General features: G+C 55.9%; 2 protein-coding genes across 2 annotated transcripts; both read left to right on the top strand.

The window, feature by feature from the left end:
- Positions 1–203: 203 nt before the first annotated feature.
- LOC147600244 (coiled-coil domain-containing protein 63-like) lies at positions 204–5,299 on the top strand. Its single transcript, XM_086751197.1, has 11 exons — positions 204–212; positions 393–556; positions 705–894; positions 1,364–1,483; positions 1,651–1,832; positions 2,385–2,554; positions 3,028–3,248; positions 3,699–3,773; positions 4,189–4,381; positions 4,795–4,992; positions 5,184–5,299. Exons 1-11 carry the CDS (start codon positions 204–206, stop codon positions 5,297–5,299), a joined length of 1,638 nt encoding a protein of 545 aa, XP_086607323.1.
- Positions 5,300–5,957: 658 nt separating this feature from the next.
- LOC147600243 (coiled-coil domain-containing protein 63-like) lies at positions 5,958–16,824 on the top strand. The gene is made up of 12 exons (XM_086751194.1): positions 5,958–6,034; positions 7,063–7,192; positions 11,930–12,093; positions 12,242–12,431; positions 12,889–13,008; positions 13,176–13,357; positions 13,910–14,079; positions 14,553–14,773; positions 15,224–15,298; positions 15,714–15,906; positions 16,320–16,517; positions 16,709–16,824. The coding sequence occupies exons 1-12, from the start codon at positions 5,958–5,960 to the stop codon at positions 16,822–16,824; spliced, it is 1,836 nt and encodes a 611-aa protein (XP_086607320.1).
- The last annotated feature ends 1,746 nt before the right edge of the window (positions 16,825–18,570 follow it).

Raw genomic sequence — 18,570 nt, 5'->3', positions numbered from 1 at the left:
CGGGTGGCTTTGATTCTGACTCTCGTGGTCCTGGCAGTCATGATGGGTGATAAAAGAGGTGACAACCTGCAGTCATCTGCCTGCCCTGGTTTTGGTTGCTGTTGAGACCTCCTTGCCCTGGGGAGTGCTGGTAGTGTGGGGGTGGGTTCCTCAAGAGCAAAGCACCCAGTGGACTTTGCTCTGAAGCGCATCAGAAAGTGCTCATGGAGTCGGTTTGTGTGGCTCAGTGTTTTAGCTGCTAATGAATATCTTGGGTGGCAGCAAAGAGCTAGAGATGGTGACAAAGAGCTGGAGGTGGCGGCGCCATTGACGCGCTGCCCTGTGTTCAGCTTTCTGGCTGCCACTGCTGGTTGTGTTTGCTCACGTGACCAAACTCTCCCTCTCTGTGGCAGCGGGGAAGGCCCTCTTGGAAGCAGAAGCTCCAGGAATTCTCTATGAAGGATGAGGAAAAGCTGGCTGAAGCCGAGATCGGGAGGCTGCAGAAGCAGTTTCGGATAGCAGCGGAGAAGAGGAAGTCTTATGGTGCCAACGTGAGGCGTCAAATGCAGGCTCAGGAGTGAGTGCAGCTTTGCTTGGCTGCGTTGTGCTTGGAAAGTTCCCCCCTGTCAAGATCTGGGGACCCTGGCACTGAGATGGGGAGGGGTAAGGACCTGACGTGGCACTGCAGGTGGATGTGCTCAATGTCACTTCTTCCATATCTACAGAAAAGAAATGGAGTCGCTGACTCAAGAACACAAAGACGTGTCACTAATGCTGAGCCAGCTGGGGTCCCTGAGAAATGAGATGCTGGACAACGAGAATTATATGGAGCTCCAGTGCCTTTTGCAGACCAGATACCAGTATGATTCTCTGATCAGAGAGAGAAAAGCCAAGGTAGCTGAGCTGGACAGCCAGGTAAGAGCGTCTGAACTGTTTCCTGGCTGAGCATGGTAGAGCAGAGCAGAGCCACAGGGTGAGCCCCGGGGCTGAAACTCCTCGATGTAAAACGCATTGAATTCAGGCCTTGGAATATAATGCTGCCTCCTGGCAAAAGACACATGACCATGAGGGCTGCTGTGCCTTGTTCAACGCCTGCTGAATTTCCCTCCAGAGGCAGCAGCATTTCCTTGGTGGCACAAAAAGAAACCCGTTCCTAGTTCACGTTGCTGGGTGTGCAGGATGGCATCCTTTGGGATTAAAGCTGCTTCTGTAATTGTGAGCTCATTAATGACAGGGTGGCTGTAGTTCAGGTCAACAGCGGGTGTTGTCTTTGGCTAAGTGTCCTGACAAGAGTCCAGAACTAGAGACGCTGATTATACTTCCTTTTTTTTTCTTTTTTTTTTTTTTTCTTTTTTTTTTTTTTTTTTTCCGTTTGTGTGCACAGATACTAGAGCTGGAAGAAAAGATTGTGAGGCAACACCAGAGAGCAGGAAAGGGGAAGCAAGCGAAGAGTAGCACAGAGCTGCAAAAGCGGATTGAGTCACTGGAGATGTCTCTGAACACCGTAAGCAAACATCCTGCAGGCCATGCAGGCCATGTGCAGGGATAGTGCAGGGCCAACTGAAAATCTGTTGGGCTGTGTTTGTTCCAGACCTGGGCAAGGCCTTTCAGCAGAGACCTGAGCCGCCCAGGCCCGCACCCGCTTCCAACTTTTTGCTTCCCTCTGCCCAGGTCACGGTCCATTTCGGTACTATCCTGACCAGAAATAACAAGCTGCGAGAAGAGATCGAAAGCCTGCGCATCCAGAAGGCCGTTTTGGACAGCTTCTACGTGAAGCTCCAGAAGGAACTGGATCAGCAGAGGAGAAGGATGAGCACTGCCCTGGAGCACTACACACAAGCCTATGAGCAGCGGTATGTGGCCTTGCAAACCCTCTGTGGCATCCTCAGCAACGGCGGGGATGAGGATGGATATAAAGAGAGACTGATTGCAGCTTCAGAGAGAGGATTCACCATTCTTGTTGGGAGCTGGGTGCTAAGGGTTAGGTGCCTGGTCAGTGCAGGGACACGGGTACCTCCAGAGTGGTTGACTCCACCAATCCCAGGCGTTTCTTGGGATGGGGTGAATTGCCTCCCGCACGGAGCTGTCTCTTTCCTCTGAGTTCCACCTGAGCCCGCACGGGGGGATGCAGCAGTCCTGGAGCAGAGGACAGCCAGCTCCGGTCAAAGTGAGCCTGGCTGGTGCAGCTGGGTGCTGTGTCCCAGTACAAAACACAAAACCCCACCAAGAGTTATGTCCGCTTGCCGCTGGCCTTGGGCCAACACGGCTGCATCCACGTGAGGGCCGGGCAATGTGCAGAGCATCGTGGGGGCTTTGCTGGGTCAGGCACAGAGCTGCGTGGCAATGGCCAGGAATACAAACCCTTGTACCTACACATGGAGTAACCTGCTGCGCTCGGTGTGCAGGACGGAGGCTCTGGCAAACATTTCAGCCCTGAAAAAAAAGCACAGGGAAGAGACGGTGGAGCTGCAGAAGTGGGAGCATCTCCTTGACCAGGAGATGAATCTGAAAGACTTCACGCTCACCAAATTGACAGATCGCTCCGAGTTGGAGGAAGAGGCCAAAAAGGAAAAAGGTATCAGATGAGAGAAACCAGGGGCAACGGATTTGTGTGACCACAAACCAAGAGCCTGCGGGGTTGGCAAGCGGGCTGCTTATAGCACTGCACCCCAAAGGCAGGAGCTCTCCCCTGCCTGCAGGCTCCTTCACCCACCCTTTGCCCTGCGGAAGAAAAGGATGAGCAGTGATAACTGGCTGAGGGCCCCCAAAACCATGTGTCTTGGGGTGCGCGTGGGGGAGGGAGGGATGGGGAGGCAGGCAGCTGCCTCCATGGGCATCCATGGCTCCTTTTATCCTCCTGGGGAGGGATCCGCCTGTGTTTGCCCCATGTCCAAACAGACTGTGAGCTCCTTGCTGAATTTCTGAGTGAAACAAAGACACCTTCTGCCTGCCTGGCCCCGAGCACCCTGCAAAACCCCACAGCACACGCGTGCACACACAGGGGAAGGGCAGGCCAGGCCAGGCTCTCCATCTCCATCTCTTCCTCAGCCTTGAAGGCAGCCCAGCGGGGCAAGCAGAGCCAATGGGAGAGCGTTGAGAGCCGGGAGGTGACTTACAGGCACCTGCTAGAACTGGCAGAGGACGGGGACTTTGACCGGCTGGTGAATGACATGATCGCAAAAGAGGCAAAGAACTTTGCCAGCTTTGTCTATGTCTCTGAGCTGAATGATGAGTTGGACAGGATGCAGCAGAGGATCAAGGACCTCCAGGTCTGTTCCAGGCTCTTCACGCCTCCCCTTTCTCAGCTGGTGCTTTTGGGTTGGGGGTGGGTTTTTCCTCTCCCGTGTGTCCAGCATCACTGCCCGCAGAGGTGATCCCAGCTCACAGCCTGCCGCACGGGTGGGATGAGGGGAATGCAAAGGGCTGGCCAAGAATAGCACTGCAACAGACAGAATGCTGTGTTCGTAGAGCCTAAAATGGCTCAATGCTTCTGCTGTGTACCGGGTCAAAAATACTGCAGTATCCAGGAAGGCCCGGAGCTGCCTTGCCTTGCCTGTTGTGGGGTCATCACCTGGCCTCCCGGCCTGGGGACACTGGTCCCCAGAGGGGTCAAGTGGGATGTCCCTGGTCCCAGGGCAGAGGGATGGTCCCTAGCCTCTCTGAGGTGTGTTTGGTGGCCATTCAGCCAGTGCCCACTCCGTGTTCTTGTGTTTACACAGAACGAAATTGCGGCCCTCGTGACAGAGCGGGAGCGTGCGGAGAGCAGCAGGCTTCCTATCCTGAAGGAGCTGGAGGTACAGCAGTCCAGATCTCTCTCTGCAGGGGCAGCAGACCCCTGTCTGTCCCGTCCTAGGGAGTCTGCTAGTCTGCTCCTGTCAACACTGCCCTGGCCAACAGCTGGAGTGGTGTGAGCAGAAAAAGGCCCTGCATCAGCTTTTGGTGGCCCTGTCTGGGGAGAGATGCCAGTGCATGGCGAGAGGGTGACTGCTGGGCTGCTCCCACCCCTGGTCCTGCAGCCCCTGGGGCACGGTCTGCGTCATGGGGAGCTTGGGTTCCCCTTCAGAGGGCCTTTCCCCTGCAGACACTGGAGCATCACAGAGTCTCTCCTGGGAGGTCTCCAGTGTCCAGACTGGAACTGGCTGGCACTGGGGTGCCAGGGTGGGGAGAGCAGGGCCCTGGCGTGACACCTACCAAAACCTTTGCTGATAGGCAGAACTACTGGAGAGGACTGAGGAAGCCAACTGGTACGAGGAGAGATGCAAACAGAGCAGCAAAGTCCTGGGCCAGCTCAAATCCAGCATGGAGGCCTTGTGCAAAGGAATGAATTACGACACGAGCAAGATAACGGAGCAGCTGGGAGGAAATGGGCAGATCACGGATCTGAACCTGATGCAGGTTTTGGGTACGTCGCAGCTGCTCCTCTTTCCCTGCCATGTGCCCGGACCTCGTGTGCCCACCAGCCCCTTGCACTGGGATTTAATTGCAGCTGGTTTTGTTTTTTTTCTTTTCCCCTGGCTCCTTCCTGCTTGGGTGTTCCCAGTGTGAATGTGGGGTGCCAACTTGCCAGCAAATTTGGGAGCTAACCCGGCTGTATAAACACCACAGTGGACCTCCAAGACCTCCTTCTGGCTCTGGGTGTGGGACCCAGCCCCTGGGGAGACAGGCTGCCTGACGCCACTGCCTCAGGGCGCTCAATGGAGTCCCGTGGCCACTGCCGTGATCGCGGAGCGCCGCGTGCTCAGCAAAGAGCCAGGGGTGGGTTTGGGCAGGGCCCTGGTGCAGGGGCCCTGTGGGACGGTGCTCTCTCCCGCCCAGGTCTCGTGGAGCAGGAGACCAACAACCTGCTGCTGCTGGAGTCCGAACTGCGCTACCTCTCAGCTCAAGGCTCGGATGCGGCCCAGCCCTTCGTCAGCCCGCTGCTGGGCAGCACGGGGCTCCTGCGGGCGATGGATCGGGCCCAGCTCTGCCCGCCGGCCCCCTCCCTGGACAGCACCAGCAGCGCCATCGACGCCTGTGAGTGTGTGAGGCAGGAGGGAGGGCCCGCGGCCACACAGCCAGCCAATCCGCAGTTCCCCCGTGGCTGCCTGGCCAATCCCCTGCTGCCCCGTGTCTTCCCCGGCCAGTCCCAAGCAGCCTGCCCCGCCCTGCCGGGTACACAGGGCCCGCAGTGCGGTGGGTGACGGGGTGGCCATTTTCTTGTGCAGTGGAGGTGCCGCTGGACCACGGCCAGCTGCGAGAGCTGATCCTGCAGAGCCGTGATGAGAAACAAGGCACGGCTGCTGGCACAGGCAAGAACGTGAGGAGACGCATGATGGAGTGAGAGCCTGGCCAGGATTAGTTAAATAAACAGTTTAACTCTTTAGCTTCCCCTCTGCTTCTGCTCCTTGAACATCGTTCCATCTTTCTTCTCCTCTGGAAGGAGCCCAATGCCGTCTGCAGGCTTCGAAAGCTCCACAGGTGATGCTCTGGCACACCTTTCACCCACCGCTGACAGCAGTGGCAGCCGGGGATAGGAACAGCTGCTCTCCAGCGGGGTGCCATCCCTCTTGCACAACACGATGTGCTTCCTGCAGCCAGGCACTTTGGTGAAGTTCTCACTGACTGGAAGAGGGGTAACGTAACCCCCCATTTTTGAAAACGTAAATAAGGAAGACCTGGGGAACTACATCCTGATCTATCTCACCTCTGTGCCCGGCAAGGTCATGGAGCAGATCCTCCTGGTAACCCTGCTAAGGCACATGGAATATGAGGTGATTACTGACAGCCAACACCGCGTCACTAAGGGCAGAATCGTTCCTGACCAATTTGGTGGCCTTCTAGCACATTGTTACAGCATTGGTGGACAAGGGATGAGCAACTGCCATCATCTGCCTGGACTCCTGGAAAGCATTTGATGCTGTCCCACATGACATCTTTTCTCCACACTGGAGAGACGTGGTTTTACAGACAGACCACGTGGTGAATAAGGAATTGGCTGGATGGCTGCACTCAAAAGAATTGTGGTGAGTGGCTCCACGTCCAAGTGGAGAGCTGTGACGTGTTGTGTTCCTCAGGGGTCAGTATTGGGCCCAGCCCTGTTCAACATCTTTGTTGATGACACGGACAGTGGGATAGAGTCCACCCTCAGCAAGTTCACCAACGACACCAAGCTGTGTGGTGCGGCTGACACACTGGAGGGAAGAGATGCCATCCATAGAGACCTTGACAGGCTGGAAAGGTGGGCCCATTATAACCTCATGGCGTTCAACAAGATCAAGTGCAAGGTCCTGAACGTGGGCTGGGGCAATCCCAAGCACAGATATAGGCTGGGTGGAGAATGGATCGAGAGCAGCCCTGAGAAGAAGGACTTGGTTGTGCTAGTGAATGAGAAGCTCAACATGAGCTGGCATTGCGCACTTGCAGCCCAGAAAGCCAACCGCATCCTGGACAGCATCAAAAGAAGCGTGGCCAGCAGGTCAAGCGAGGTGATTCTCTCCCTCAACTCCACCCTGGTGAGACCCCACCTGCAGTACTGCATCCAGCTCTGGAGCCCCCAACATCAGAAGGACACGGACCTGTTGGAGCGGGTCCATAGGAGGCCACAATGATGATCAGAGGGCTGGAGCGCTTCTCCTGTGAGGACAGGCTGAAAGAGTTGGGGCTGTTCAGCCTGGAGAAGAGAAGGCTGTGGGGAGACCTTATAGAGGCCTTCCAGTACCTCAAGGGGGCTTACAAGAAAGTAGAGGAGAAACTCTTTAGCAGGGCCTGTTGTGATAGGACAAGAGGTAATGGTTTTAAACTAAAAGAGGGTAGATTCAGACTAGATCCAAGGACAAAGTTCTTTACACTAAGGGTGGTGGAACACTCGCACAGGTTGCCCAGAGAGGTGGTGGATGCCCCATCCCTGTAGCTGTTCAAGGTTGGGCTGGATGGGGCTTCTGAGCTACCTGATCTGGTTGGAGATGTTCCTGTTCCTTGCAAGAGGGTTGGACTAAATGACCTTTAAAGGTCCCTTCCAACCCTAATTATTCTATAATTCTGTTATATTTGTGCACACCTTTTTGTGCCCCTGCACGCCTTTTGTTTTGCGCCCCTCCCTGTGAGCTTTGCCTTCGCGCTGCTGCCTGTGCCCCTGCCTGCAGACCTCTACCTGCGCATAGTCCACATCCGCTTTGAACTTTTACGGAATCCAGATCAGCTTCATCTCAGGTCCGCAAATATACAGAATCCAACAGTAACAGACTATTAATATCTGGAGGATAACTGGCCATCAACAAGAGTTCAAGAAGTAATTTGTTGCAAGAACAATCAGGACAGGGCCCCTGGCAAGAAGGGGATGAGGCGCATGAAGGAGTGAGAGCCTGGCCAGGATTAGTTAAATGAATGGTTTAACTCTTGAGCAGAGGTGGGGCAGCCGGCTCCCCCACAGGAGGGGAGGCAACTGATTGCTGTGATCTTGCAAAACATCAGTTCCTGAGCGAGTGACAATAACCTGCAAATCCAGCCAGCCTGCAGAAATGGCAAATGGACCAGACTGCTCTGAACAGTCAATTCCTTCTGCAGAGAAGGGCTGCCATGCTGACGGTAAGCTGGGAAGGCAGCTATTGTTGGCATGAAGCTGGCCTGAAATCCTGCTTCAGAAACGTGGCAGGGCCAAGACAGGGTAGTTACTAGGTGACATGTCCTAAATCGACTAAAAAGGTTGCAACTGGCTTTGCAGGGCTGACTTTTCTCCAGGGAGACTGAGGTGGGGAAACCCTGCTGATCCATTTCGGGTTGTTTGTCAGTGCACTTTACCATCCCATACCATCATCTACTTAACTGGGCCTTCATGTCACTGAGCCAGAGGAGAGCAGGTGCTGAATCCAGTTTCTAGGCTGGTGCTGCCATTGCTGTTGGAAGGGGATATCCCGGAGTGCCCAAACCTCTCCTAGAAAGCCAAAACTGAGGAGACAGAAAGCTTTGGGGCTCTTCCTCACTGCATCACACCAGGATGGACCTGGGCTGCAGTTCCTCCAGGCACGTTTATTTCAGTTGTCCTGCTTTATTTGAGGCTTGTGGGCTCCCTCACAATCTTTCCTCCTGTGCCCAACCCACAGACCAAGTGGCCTTCATTAGATTTGGAAAAGATCAACTGCATGTACCTGGTCAGAACACCTGTACAGCAGTTTAATTAATTGCCTTTAAATGGTAAGTCAAAGTAGTATCCCTGAGTGATCTTCCACAGGCAGATCCTCAGCTGCCTTCAGCCACGTCCAGAGCACGTTCAGCAGGAAGGTGTTCTCAGCCCTGATCAAGAGCATTGCATGGGGGGGTAATCAGGAATGATTAATTGGAACTAGCTCTCCCCAAACAGGCTGTGCCTGCCACACTCTCCTGTGCTGCCCGGCTCTTCCCCCGCTCCCGTTGGGGGGCACGGGGAAGGGACTCCCCCCACGATGCGCTGCTTTCTCAGGCACAAATCACCGTCCCACCCCTCTTCCCAGTGCTCTCCGGCTGGATCTGGCACGGAGAGTTTCCAGCACGGCATCTAGATCTGCCAGCAGACTTCCCTGAGGGAGAAGGGGAGCTGGGAGGGCACAGCAGCAGTTTATAGGCCCGGCCTGGCCGCAGCCAAGCGCCCCGCCGGACGTTCTTTGCTCTCGCATTGCGCACATCCCGCCCCTGAGGCAGACTGCCTCCTGCTTGGCTTTTAGGCTGTAAAATGGCCGTGTTCCTCCCAAACCGCCGAGGAACGAGCAGCCCTGCTACAAGTGTTACTTTGAGCGGCCCGAGCCGCCGCTCTCCTCCCCCTGAGCCAGGCCCCCGCCCCAGCCGCCCTTCCTCTCCCCGGGGCCCGGCCCCCGCCGACGGGGCCAGGCCTCCCGCCGAGGCTCAGGCTGCCCAGCCCGGCCCCCGGGCAGCTGGTGCGCTCCGAGCGGGCGTTTCTGACCAGCACAATCCTTTCTCTCCCCCCGAGCTCAGAAGTCCCATCGCCGTCCCGAAGCGGAGGCTGTCAGCGCAGGCTTCCTCTGGCTGGGAAGCGTTTAAAACGAGGGGCCTGGAAAAACATGCACCTTAGCAAAGACAGGTAGCTTGGTGCCAGCAGTGCAGAAGAAACCCAGCTGCAGGAAATCGTTCTGACAGTTTCCTCTTCCAGTGAAGAGCTGCTACAGCTGTCATGCCTCTGCACAGGAACCGAGGAGGCAGCAAACCCACTCCTCTGCCCTTACTGAACACCCGTTACTCATTAAACTTGGAGCCCTGGGCCTTTACAGAGACCTCCCTGTCCCATCCTGCTGCCCGGCGGCCATTGCTGCTGTGCCCACAGGCTGTCAGGAAAGACAGAGCCAGAGGGGGAAACCAGCTACTTGTGTGCTCTTCTGCTGTCTCCAATGAGGGACGCGCCTTTCTGCGCCACCCTGCAGATCTGCGGTGTGAGGAGGGTGTCCTGCTGCGTGCTTGTAGGCTGCCTGGAATAGTTGGCTCTCATTTTGTTGAGATTTTAAGTGTTAAATAAGGAAAACAGGATCGGAGGTTCACAGTGTTGCTTCAGATGCTGGGCATGAGCGGCTTCTCTCCCTGAAGGGTGCCTGCCTGTCCTGGTTTTGTGCAGGGGGGGCTACAGTGGCAGCTTCTGTGAGAAGCTGCTGGAAGTTTCCCCGCTGGTGGAGCTGGCTGGGTCTAGGGCAGACCCACGGCTGACCAGGGCCAAGCTCACTGGTGACAGTGGTAAAGCCTTTGTGATAACGTATTTAAGAAAGGGAAAACTAAAAAAAAAAAAAAGAAGCGGCAAAGGGCGGCGGGGTAGCTTGGTCTGGAGCAGGGCTACGCTACAACAGTTCTTTTGGTGCCCAGCGTGGGGCCGTGGCATGAGGGATAGAGATATTATTAACTGGGAGCCATAATGGGCCAAACCCAGGCTGAACTGAGCCACAGAGTGAAATGATTGTGGGGAATGAATGCTGCTCTGACTGTGGTGAAGGGATGGAGGGCTGGATGGTGTGTAAATTGTCCACTTTTCACTTGATGTTGTGATGATATTATTTTTATTTCAGTGTGGGGAATTATTTTTTGTTGAGGTGTCTACATTTTAATAATAATTCATAAATACGAGACTTGCAGAGGCGAGGGGTAGAATGTGCTGGTTTTGTGCAACGGGGGGTCCACAGCGGCAGCTTTTGTGAGAAGCTGCTGAAGTTTCCCCTTTGTCTGGCGAGGGGCAGGCAGACAGCTGGCCAAACAGCTGGCCATGGCCCAGCTCATTGGCGAAAGGGACAACGCCTCTGGGATAACGTATCAGAACAAACGGTGCCAAAGAGCCAGGTTACGGGACAGTCCAAACACTGCCAAGGGAAGCAGGAACCGGTCACGTGAGGGTTTCTGCTTGCTGTGGCCATGTGGTCAGGGAAACAGCAGAGCACACGCTTCAGGGCTGGTTCTGGGGCACGCAAACCCCTTTGGTCCATGTAGTGTGAGCTCCCAGCACTCCCCATGGGGCGAGCGGGCGTACCCGGGCCACCCCCTCATCCTTCTTGGTGACGGTCCCCGTGGAGAACCTGTTCACCCTCCACTGTGATGTCACTGTAGTGGCAAGCGGGCCAGTGCCTGTTCCACAGAGTCTGGAGCAGTGCCGGGCGCAGGACAGAGCAGGAGCAGGCTCCCTGCCAGGCTCTGGCCTCTCCTGCTCTTCCCACTGGCAACGGGGAGTGTTCCTCAGGAATACCCGACTGACACCGCGGTCTCGTCCCTGACTGGAGGGGAATCGCAGAACCCTGCGGCGAGGTGAGCAGCGTCAGGAGGAACAGCGGAGCCCGGGTGGTCTGCAGTGGGGCTGTGGGAGGAGCAGCTTTGGGGTGAGGGATGCGGGGCCAGCCCCGTGCCCTCTCTGGGTGGAACAGCTCAAACCATCTGTTCTTTCCGTGCTTCTACACCCCGTAAGAGGAGGGTGTTTCGCCATGACACTACTGCATGTGCTGTGCTTTTATTCACTGCGCTGCCATCTGTGATGGTTTCCTCATGTCCCAAACAGGCGAGCAGGTGCTGAGGAACGGTTAGGGGGACGCAACCAGTCCCTTACTTGGGTTTCATTTCTCGCCTTGGCAGGCAGGCCTGGCGCTGCGGAGGCTACCTCGTCCCCTTCGCAAGGCGTCTGCAGAGCAACCGGCGGAGTTAGCTGGAAGACATGGGCTCAAAGGTAAAAAGTGAAGCACAATCCAAAGGTGAACTTCTGCACAGGCGCTATGGAGGATCTGCTGTGGGCATCTCACCTGCAGAAATCAACGCCACGGTGCAGTGAGCCGCGCAGGCGCTGTGGAGCCAGGCTTTGTTTTGCCGGCAAGGTGTTGAGTTGCGCTGGGGCTGATTCTGCCTGACCTCCTGTGCCGGGAATGAGGCCGTGGCCTGAGCCTTGGTTGTCGGGGGAGGCAGGGTTGGGGAATATGGCTCAGCTGAGGACACAGGTCATGGTGCATCTGACTGCCACAGCTTCAGTGGAAGTTAGATTTCCCAGTAAGGAGTCCCGTTCCCCCAGCTAGGGTTGCAAGCACTCCCGCTCCGCTCCTGGGCAAAGGCATCTGGGTTCATTCATGTCCCCAGCACGGGTGGCTTTGATTCTGACTCTCGTGGTCCTGGCAGTCATGATGGGTGATAAAAGAGGTGACAACCTGCAGTCATCTGCCTGCCCTGGTTTTGGTTGCTGTTGAGACCTCCTTGCCCTGGGGAGTGCTGGTAGTGTGGGGGTGGGTTCCTCAAGAGCAAAGCACCCAGTGGACTTTGCTCTGAAGCGCATCAGAAAGTGCTCATGGAGTCGGTTTGTGTGGCTCAGTGTTTTAGCTGCTAATGAATATCTTGGGTGGCAGCAAAGAGCTAGAGATGGTGACAAAGAGCTGGAGGTGGCGGCGCCATTGACGCGCTGCCCTGTGTTCAGCTTTCCGGCTGCCGCTGCTGGTTGTGTTTGCTCACGTGACCAAACTCTCCCTCTCTGTGGCAGCGGGGAAGGCCCTCTTGGAAGCAGAAGCTCCAGGAATTCTCTATGAAGGATGAGGAAAAGCTGGCTGAAGCCGAGATCGGGAGGCTGCAGAAGCAGTTTCGGATAGCAGCAGAGAAGAGGAAGTCTTATGGTGCCAACGTGAGGCGTCAAATGCAGGCTCAGGAGTGAGTGCAGCTTTGCTTGGCTGCGTTGTGCTTGGAAAGTTCCCCCCTGTCAAGATCTGGGGACCCTGGCACTGAGATGGGGAGGGGTAAGGACCTGACGTGGCACTGCAGGTGGATGTGCTCAATGTCACTTCTTCCATATCTACAGAAAAGAAATGGAGTCGCTGACTCAAGAACACAAAGACGTGTCACTAATGCTGAGCCAGCTGGGGTCCCTGAGAAATGAGATGCTGGACAACGAGAATTATATGGAGCTCCAGTGCCTTTTGCAGACCAGATACCAGTATGATTCTCTGATCAGAGAGAGAAAAGCCAAGGTAGCTGAGCTGGACAGCCAGGTAAGAGCGTCTGAACTGTTTCCTGGCTGAGCATGGTAGAGCAGAGCAGAGCCACAGGGTGAGCCCCGGGGCTGAAACTCCTCGATGTAAAACGCATTGAATTCAGGCCTTGGAATATAATGCTGCCTCCTGGCAAAAGACACATGACCATGAGGGCTGCTGTGCCTTGTTCAACGCCTGCTGAATTTCCCTCCAGAGGCAGCAGCATTTCCTTGGTGGCACAAAAAGAAACCCGTTCCTAGTTCACGTTGCTGGGTGTGCAGGATGGCATCCTTTGGGATTAAAGCTGCTTCTGTAATTGTGAGCTCATTAATGACAGGGTGGCTGTAGTTCAGGTCAACAGCGGGTGTTGTCTTTGGCTAAGTGTCCTGACAAGAGTCCAGAACTAGGGACGCTGATTATACTTCCTTTTTTTTTCTTTTTTCTTTTTTTTTTTTTTTTCCGTTTGTGTGCACAGATACTAGAGCTGGAAGAAAAGATTGTGAGGCAACACCAGAGAGCAGGAAAGGGGAAGCAAGCGAAGAGTAGCACAGAGCTGCAAAAGCGGATTGAGTCACTGGAGATGTCTCTGAACACCGTAAGCAAACATCCTGCAGGCCATGCAGGCCATGTGCAGGGATAGTGCAGGGCCAACTGAAAATCTGTTGGGCTGTGTTTGTTCCAGACCTGGGCAAGGCCTTTCAGCAGAGACCTGAGCCGCCCAGGCCCGCACCCGCTTCCAACTTTTTGCTTCCCTCTGCCCAGGTCACGGTCCATTTCGGTACTATCCTGACCAGAAATAACAAGCTGCGAGAAGAGATCGAAAGCCTGCGCATCCAGAAGGCCGTTTTGGACAGCTTCTACGTGAAGCTCCAGAAGGAACTGGATCAGCAGAGGAGAAGGATGAGCACTGCCCTGGAGCACTACACACAAGCCTATGAGCAGCGGTATGTGGCCTTGCAAACCCTCTGTGGCATCCTCAGCAACGGCGGGGATGAGGATGGATATAAAGAGAGACTGATTGCAGCTTCAGAGAGAGGATTCACCATTCTTGTTGAGAGCTGGGTGCTACGGGTTAGGTGCCTGGTCAGTGCAGGGACACGGGTACCTCCAGAGTGGTTGACTCCACCAATCCCAGGCGTTTCTTGGGATGGGGTGAATTGCCTCCCGCACGGAGCTGTCTCTTTCCTCTGAGTTCCACCTGAGCCCGCACGGGGGGATGCAGCAGTCCTGGAGCAGAGGACAGCCAGCTCCGGTCAAAGTGAGCCTGGCTGGTGCAGCTGGGTGCTGTGTCCCAGTACAAAACACAAAACCCCACCAAGAGTTATGTCCGCTTGCCGCTGGCCTTGGGCCAACACGGCTGCATCCACGTGAGGGCCGGGCAATGTGCAGAGCATCGTGGGGGCTTTGCTGGGTCAGGCACAGAGCTGCGTGGCAATGGCCAGGAATACAAACCCTTGTACCTACACATGGAGTAACCTGCTGCGCTCGGTGTGCAGGACGGAGGCTCTGGCAAACATTTCAGCCCTGAAAAAAAAGCACAGGGAAGAGACGGTGGAGCTGCAGAAGTGGGAGCATCTCCTTGACCAGGAGATGAATCTGAAAGACTTCACGCTCACCAAATTGACAGATCGCTCCGAGTTGGAGGAAGAGGCCAAAAAGGAAAAAGGTATCAGATGAGAGAAACCAGGGGCAACGGATTTGTGTGACCACAAACCAAGAGCCTGCGGGGTTGGCAAGCGGGCTGCTTATAGCACTGCACCCCAAAGGCAGGAGCTCTCCCCTGCCTGCAGGCTCCTTCACCCACCCTTTGCCCTGCGGAAGAAAAGGATGAGCAGTGATAACTGGCTGAGGGCCCCCAAAACCATGTGTCTTGGGGTGCGCGTGGGGGAGGGAGAGATGGGGAGGCAGGCAGCTGCCTCCATGGGCATCCATGGCTCCTTTTTTCCTCCTGGGGAGGGATCCGCCTGTGTTTGCCCCATGTCCAAACAGACTGTGAGCTCCTTGCTGAATTTCTGAGTGAAACAAAGACACCTTCTGCCTGCCTGGCCCCGAGCACCCTGCAAAACCCCACAGCACACGCGTGCACACACAGGGGAAGGGCAGGCCAGGCCAGGCTCTCCATCTCCATCTCTTTCTCAGCCTTGAAGGCAGCCCAGCGGGGCAAGCAGAGCCAATGGGAGAGCGTTGAGAGCCGGGAGGTGACTTACAGGCACCTGCTAGAACTGGCAGAGGACGGGGACTTTGACCGGCTGGTGAATGACATGATCGCAAAAGAGGCAAAGAACTTTGCCAGCTTTGTCTATGTCTCTGAGCTGAATGATGAGTTGGACAGGATGCAGCAGAGGATCAAGGACCTCCAGGTCTGTTCCAGGCTCTTCACGCCTCCCCTTTCTCAGCTGGTGCTTTTGGGTTGGGGGTGGGTTTTTCCTCTCCCGTGTGTCCAGCATCACTGCCCGCAGAGGTGATCCCAGCTCACAGCCTGCCGCACGGGTGGGATGAGGGGAATGCAAAGGGCTGGCCAAGAATAGCACTGCAACAGACAGAATGCTGTGTTCGTAGAGCCTAAAATGGCTCAATGCTTCTGCTGTGTACCGGGTCAAAAATACTGCAGTATCCAGGAAGGCCCGGAGCTGCCTTGCCTTGCCTGTTGTGGGGTCATCACCTGGCCTCCCGGCCTGGGGACACTGGTCCCCAGAGGGGTCAAGTGGGATGTCCCTGGTCCCAGGGCAGAGGGATGGTCCCTAGCCTCTCTGAGGTGTGTTTGGTGGCCATTCAGCCAGTGCCCACTCCGTGTTCTTGTGTTTACACAGAACGAAATTGCGGCCCTCGTGACAGAGCGGGAGCGTGCGGAGAGCAGCAGGCTTCCTATCCTGAAGGAGCTGGAGGTACAGCAGTCCAGATCTCTCTCTGCAGGGGCAGCAGACCCCTGTCTGTCCCGTCCTAGGGAGTCTGCTAGTCTGCTCCTGTCAACACTGCCCTGGCCAACAGCTGGAGTGGTGTGAGCAGAAAAAGGCCCTGCATCAGCTTTTGGTGGCCCTGTCCGGGGAGAGATGCCAGTGCATGGCGAGAGGGTGACTGCTGGGCTGCTCCCAGCCCTGGTCCTGCAGCCCCTGGGGCACGGTCTGCGTCATGGGGAGCTTGGGTTCCCCTTCAGAGGGCCTTTCCCCTGCAGACACTGGAGCATCACAGAGTCTCTCCTGGGAGGTCTTCAGTGTCCAGACTGGAACTGGCTGGCACTGGGGTGCCAGGGTGGGGAGAGCAGGGCCCTGGCGTGACACCTACCAAAACCTTTGCTGATAGGCAGAACTACTGGAGAGGACTGAGGAAGCCAACTGGTACGAGGAGAGATGCAAACAGAGCAGCAAAGTCCTGGGCCAGCTCAAATCCAGCATGGAGGCCTTGTGCAAAGGAATGAATTACGACACGAGCAAGATAACGGAGCAGCTGGGAGGAAATGGGCAGATCACGGATCTGAACCTGATGCAGGTTTTGGGTACGTCGCAGCTGCTCCTCTTTCCCTGCCATGTGCCCGGACCTCGTGTGCCCACCAGCCCCTTGCACTGGGATTTAATTGCAGCTGGTTTTGTTTTTTTTCTTTTCCCCTGGCTCCTTCCTGCTTGGGTGTTCCCAGTGTGAATGTGGGGTGCCAACTTGCCAGCAAATTTGGGAGCTAACCCGGCTGTATAAACACCACAGTGGACCTCCAAGACCTCTTTCTGGCTCTGGGTGTGGGACCCAGCCCCTGGGGAGACAGGCTGCCTGACGCCACTGCCTCAGGGCGCTCAATGGAGTCCCGTGGCCACTGCCGTGATCGCGGAGCGCCGCGTGCTCAGCAAAGAGCCAGGGGTGGGTTTGGGCAGGGCCCTGGTGCAGGGGCCCTGTGGGACGGTGCTCTCTCCCGCCCAGGTCTCGTGGAGCAGGAGACCAACAACCTGCTGCTGCTGGAGTCCGAACTGCGCTACCTCTCAGCTCAAGGCTCGGATGCGGCCCAGCCCTTCGTCAGCCCGCTGCTGGGCAGCACGGGGCTCCTGCGGGCGATGGATCGGGCCCAGCTCTGCCCGCCGGCCCCCTCCCTGGACAGCACCAGCAGCGCCATCGACGCCTGTGAGTGTGTGAGGCAGGAGGGAGGGCCCGCGGCCACACAGCCAGCCAATCCGCAGTTCCCCCGTGGCTGCCTGGCCAATCCCCTGCTGCCCCGTGTCTTCCCCGGCCAGTCCCAAGCAGCCTGCCCCGCCCTGCCGGGTACACAGGGCCCGCAGTGCGGTGGGTGACGGGGTGGCCATTTTCTTGTGCAGTGGAGGTGCCGCTGGACCACGGCCAGCTGCGAGAGCTGATCCTGCAGAGCCGTGATGAGAAACAAGGCACGGCTGCTGGCACAGGCAAGAACGTGAGGAGACGCATGATGGAGTGAGAGCCTGGCCAGGATTAGTTAAATAAACAGTTTAACTCTTTAGCTTCCCCTCTGCTTCTGCTCCTTGAACATCGTTCCATCTTTCTTCTCCTCTGGAAGGAGCCCAATGCCGTCTGCAGGCTTCGAAAGCTCCACAGGTGATGCTCTGGCACACCTTTCACCCACCGCTGACAGCAGTGGCAGCCGGGGATGGGAACAGCTGCTCTCCAGCGGGGTGCCATCCCTCTTGCACAACACGATGTGCTTCCTGCAGCCAGGCACTTTGGTGAAGTTCTCACTGACTGGAAGAGGGGTAACGTAACCCCCCATTTTTGAAAACGTAAATAAGGAAGACCTGGGGAACTACATCCTGATCTATCTCACCTCTGTGCCCGGCAAGGTCATGGAGCAGATCCTCCTGGTAACCCTGCTAAGGCACATGGAATATGAGGTGATTACTGACAGCCAACACCGCGTCACTAAGGGCAGAATCGTTCCTGACCAATTTGGTGGCCTTCTAGCACATTGTTACAGCATTGGTGGACAAGGGATGAGCAACTGCCATCATCTGCCTGGACTCCTGGAAAGCATTTGACGCTGTCCCACATGACATCTTTTCTCCTCACTGGAGAGACGTGGTTTTACAGACAGACCACGTGGTGAATAAGGAATTGGCTGGATGGCTGCACTCAAAAGAATTGTGGTGAGTGGCTCCACGTCCAAGCTGTCATGCCTCTGCACAGGAACCGAGGAGGCAGCAAACCCACTCCTCTGCCCTTACTGAACATCCGTTACTCATTAAACTTGGAGCCCTGGGCCTTTACAGAGATCTCCCTGTCCCATCCTGCTGCCCGGCGGCCATTGCTACTGTGCCCACAGGCTGTCAGGAAAGACAGAGCCAGAGGGGGAAACCAGCTACTTGTGTGCTCTTCTGCTGTCTCCAATGAGGGACGCGCCTTTCTGCGCCACCCTGCAGATCTGCGGTGTGAGGAGGGTGTCCTGCTGCGTGCTTGTAGGCTGCCTGGAATAGTTGGCTCTCATTTTGTTGAGATTTTAAGTGTTAAATAAGGAAAACAGGATCGGAGGTTCACAGTGTTGCTTCAGATGCTGGGCATGAGCGGCTTCTCTCCCTGAAGGGTGCCTGCCTGTCCTGGTTTTGTGCAGGGGGGGCTACAGTGGCAGCTTCTGTGAGAAGCTGCTGGAAGTTTCCCCGCTGGTGGAGCTGGCTGGGTCTAGGGCAGACCCACGGCTGACCAGGGCCAAGCTCACTGGTGACAGTGGTAAAGCCTTTGTGATAACGTATTTAAGAAAGGGAAAACTAAAAAAAAAAAAAAGAAGCGGCAAAGGGCGGCGGGGTAGCTTGGTCTGGAGCAGGGCTACGCTACAACAGTTCTTTTGGTGCCCAGTGTGGGGCCGTGGCATGAGGGATAGAGATATTATTAACTGGGAGCCATAATGGGCCAAACCCAGGCTGAACTGAGCCACAGAGTGAAATGATTGTGGGGAATGAATGCTGCTCTGACTGTGGTGAAGGGATGGAGGGCTGGATGGTGTGTAAATTGTCCACTTTTCACTTGATGTTGTGATGATATTATTTTTATTTCAGTGTGGGGAATTATTTTTTGTTGAGGTGTCTACATTTTAATAATAATTCATAAATACGAGACTTGCAGAGGCGAGGGGTAGAATGTGCTGGTTTTGTGCAACGGGGGGTCCACAGCGGCAGCTTTTGTGAGAAGCTGCTGAAGTTTCCCCTTTGTCTGGCGA

The sequence above is a fragment of the Chlamydotis macqueenii genome, chromosome 6, assembly GCF_036417535.1.
Source record: "Chlamydotis macqueenii isolate bChlMac1 chromosome 6, bChlMac1.mat, whole genome shotgun sequence".
Lineage (NCBI taxonomy): Eukaryota > Metazoa > Chordata > Aves > Otidiformes > Otididae > Chlamydotis > Chlamydotis macqueenii.
This window is presented reverse-complemented; position numbering and strand designations above follow the sequence as displayed.

Excerpts from the sequence above, each read along its gene's own strand:
- LOC147600244 (XM_086751197.1), top strand. Across the intron at positions 1,833-2,384 it reads ACACAAGCCTATGAGCAGCG|GACGGAGGCTCTGGCAAACA; the intron begins GTATGTGGCCTT and ends CTCGGTGTGCAG. Across the intron at positions 4,993-5,183 it reads CAGCAGCGCCATCGACGCCT|TGGAGGTGCCGCTGGACCAC; the intron begins GTGAGTGTGTGA and ends TTTCTTGTGCAG.
- LOC147600243 (XM_086751194.1), top strand. The coding sequence starts at position 5,958 with ATGGCTGCACTCAAAAGAATTGTGGTGAGTGGCTCCACGTCCAAGTGG. Across the intron at positions 6,035-7,062 it reads ACGTGTTGTGTTCCTCAGGG|CTTTGCCTTCGCGCTGCTGC; the intron begins GTCAGTATTGGG and ends CCTCCCTGTGAG. Across the intron at positions 12,094-12,241 it reads CGTCAAATGCAGGCTCAGGA|AAAAGAAATGGAGTCGCTGA; the intron begins GTGAGTGCAGCT and ends CCATATCTACAG.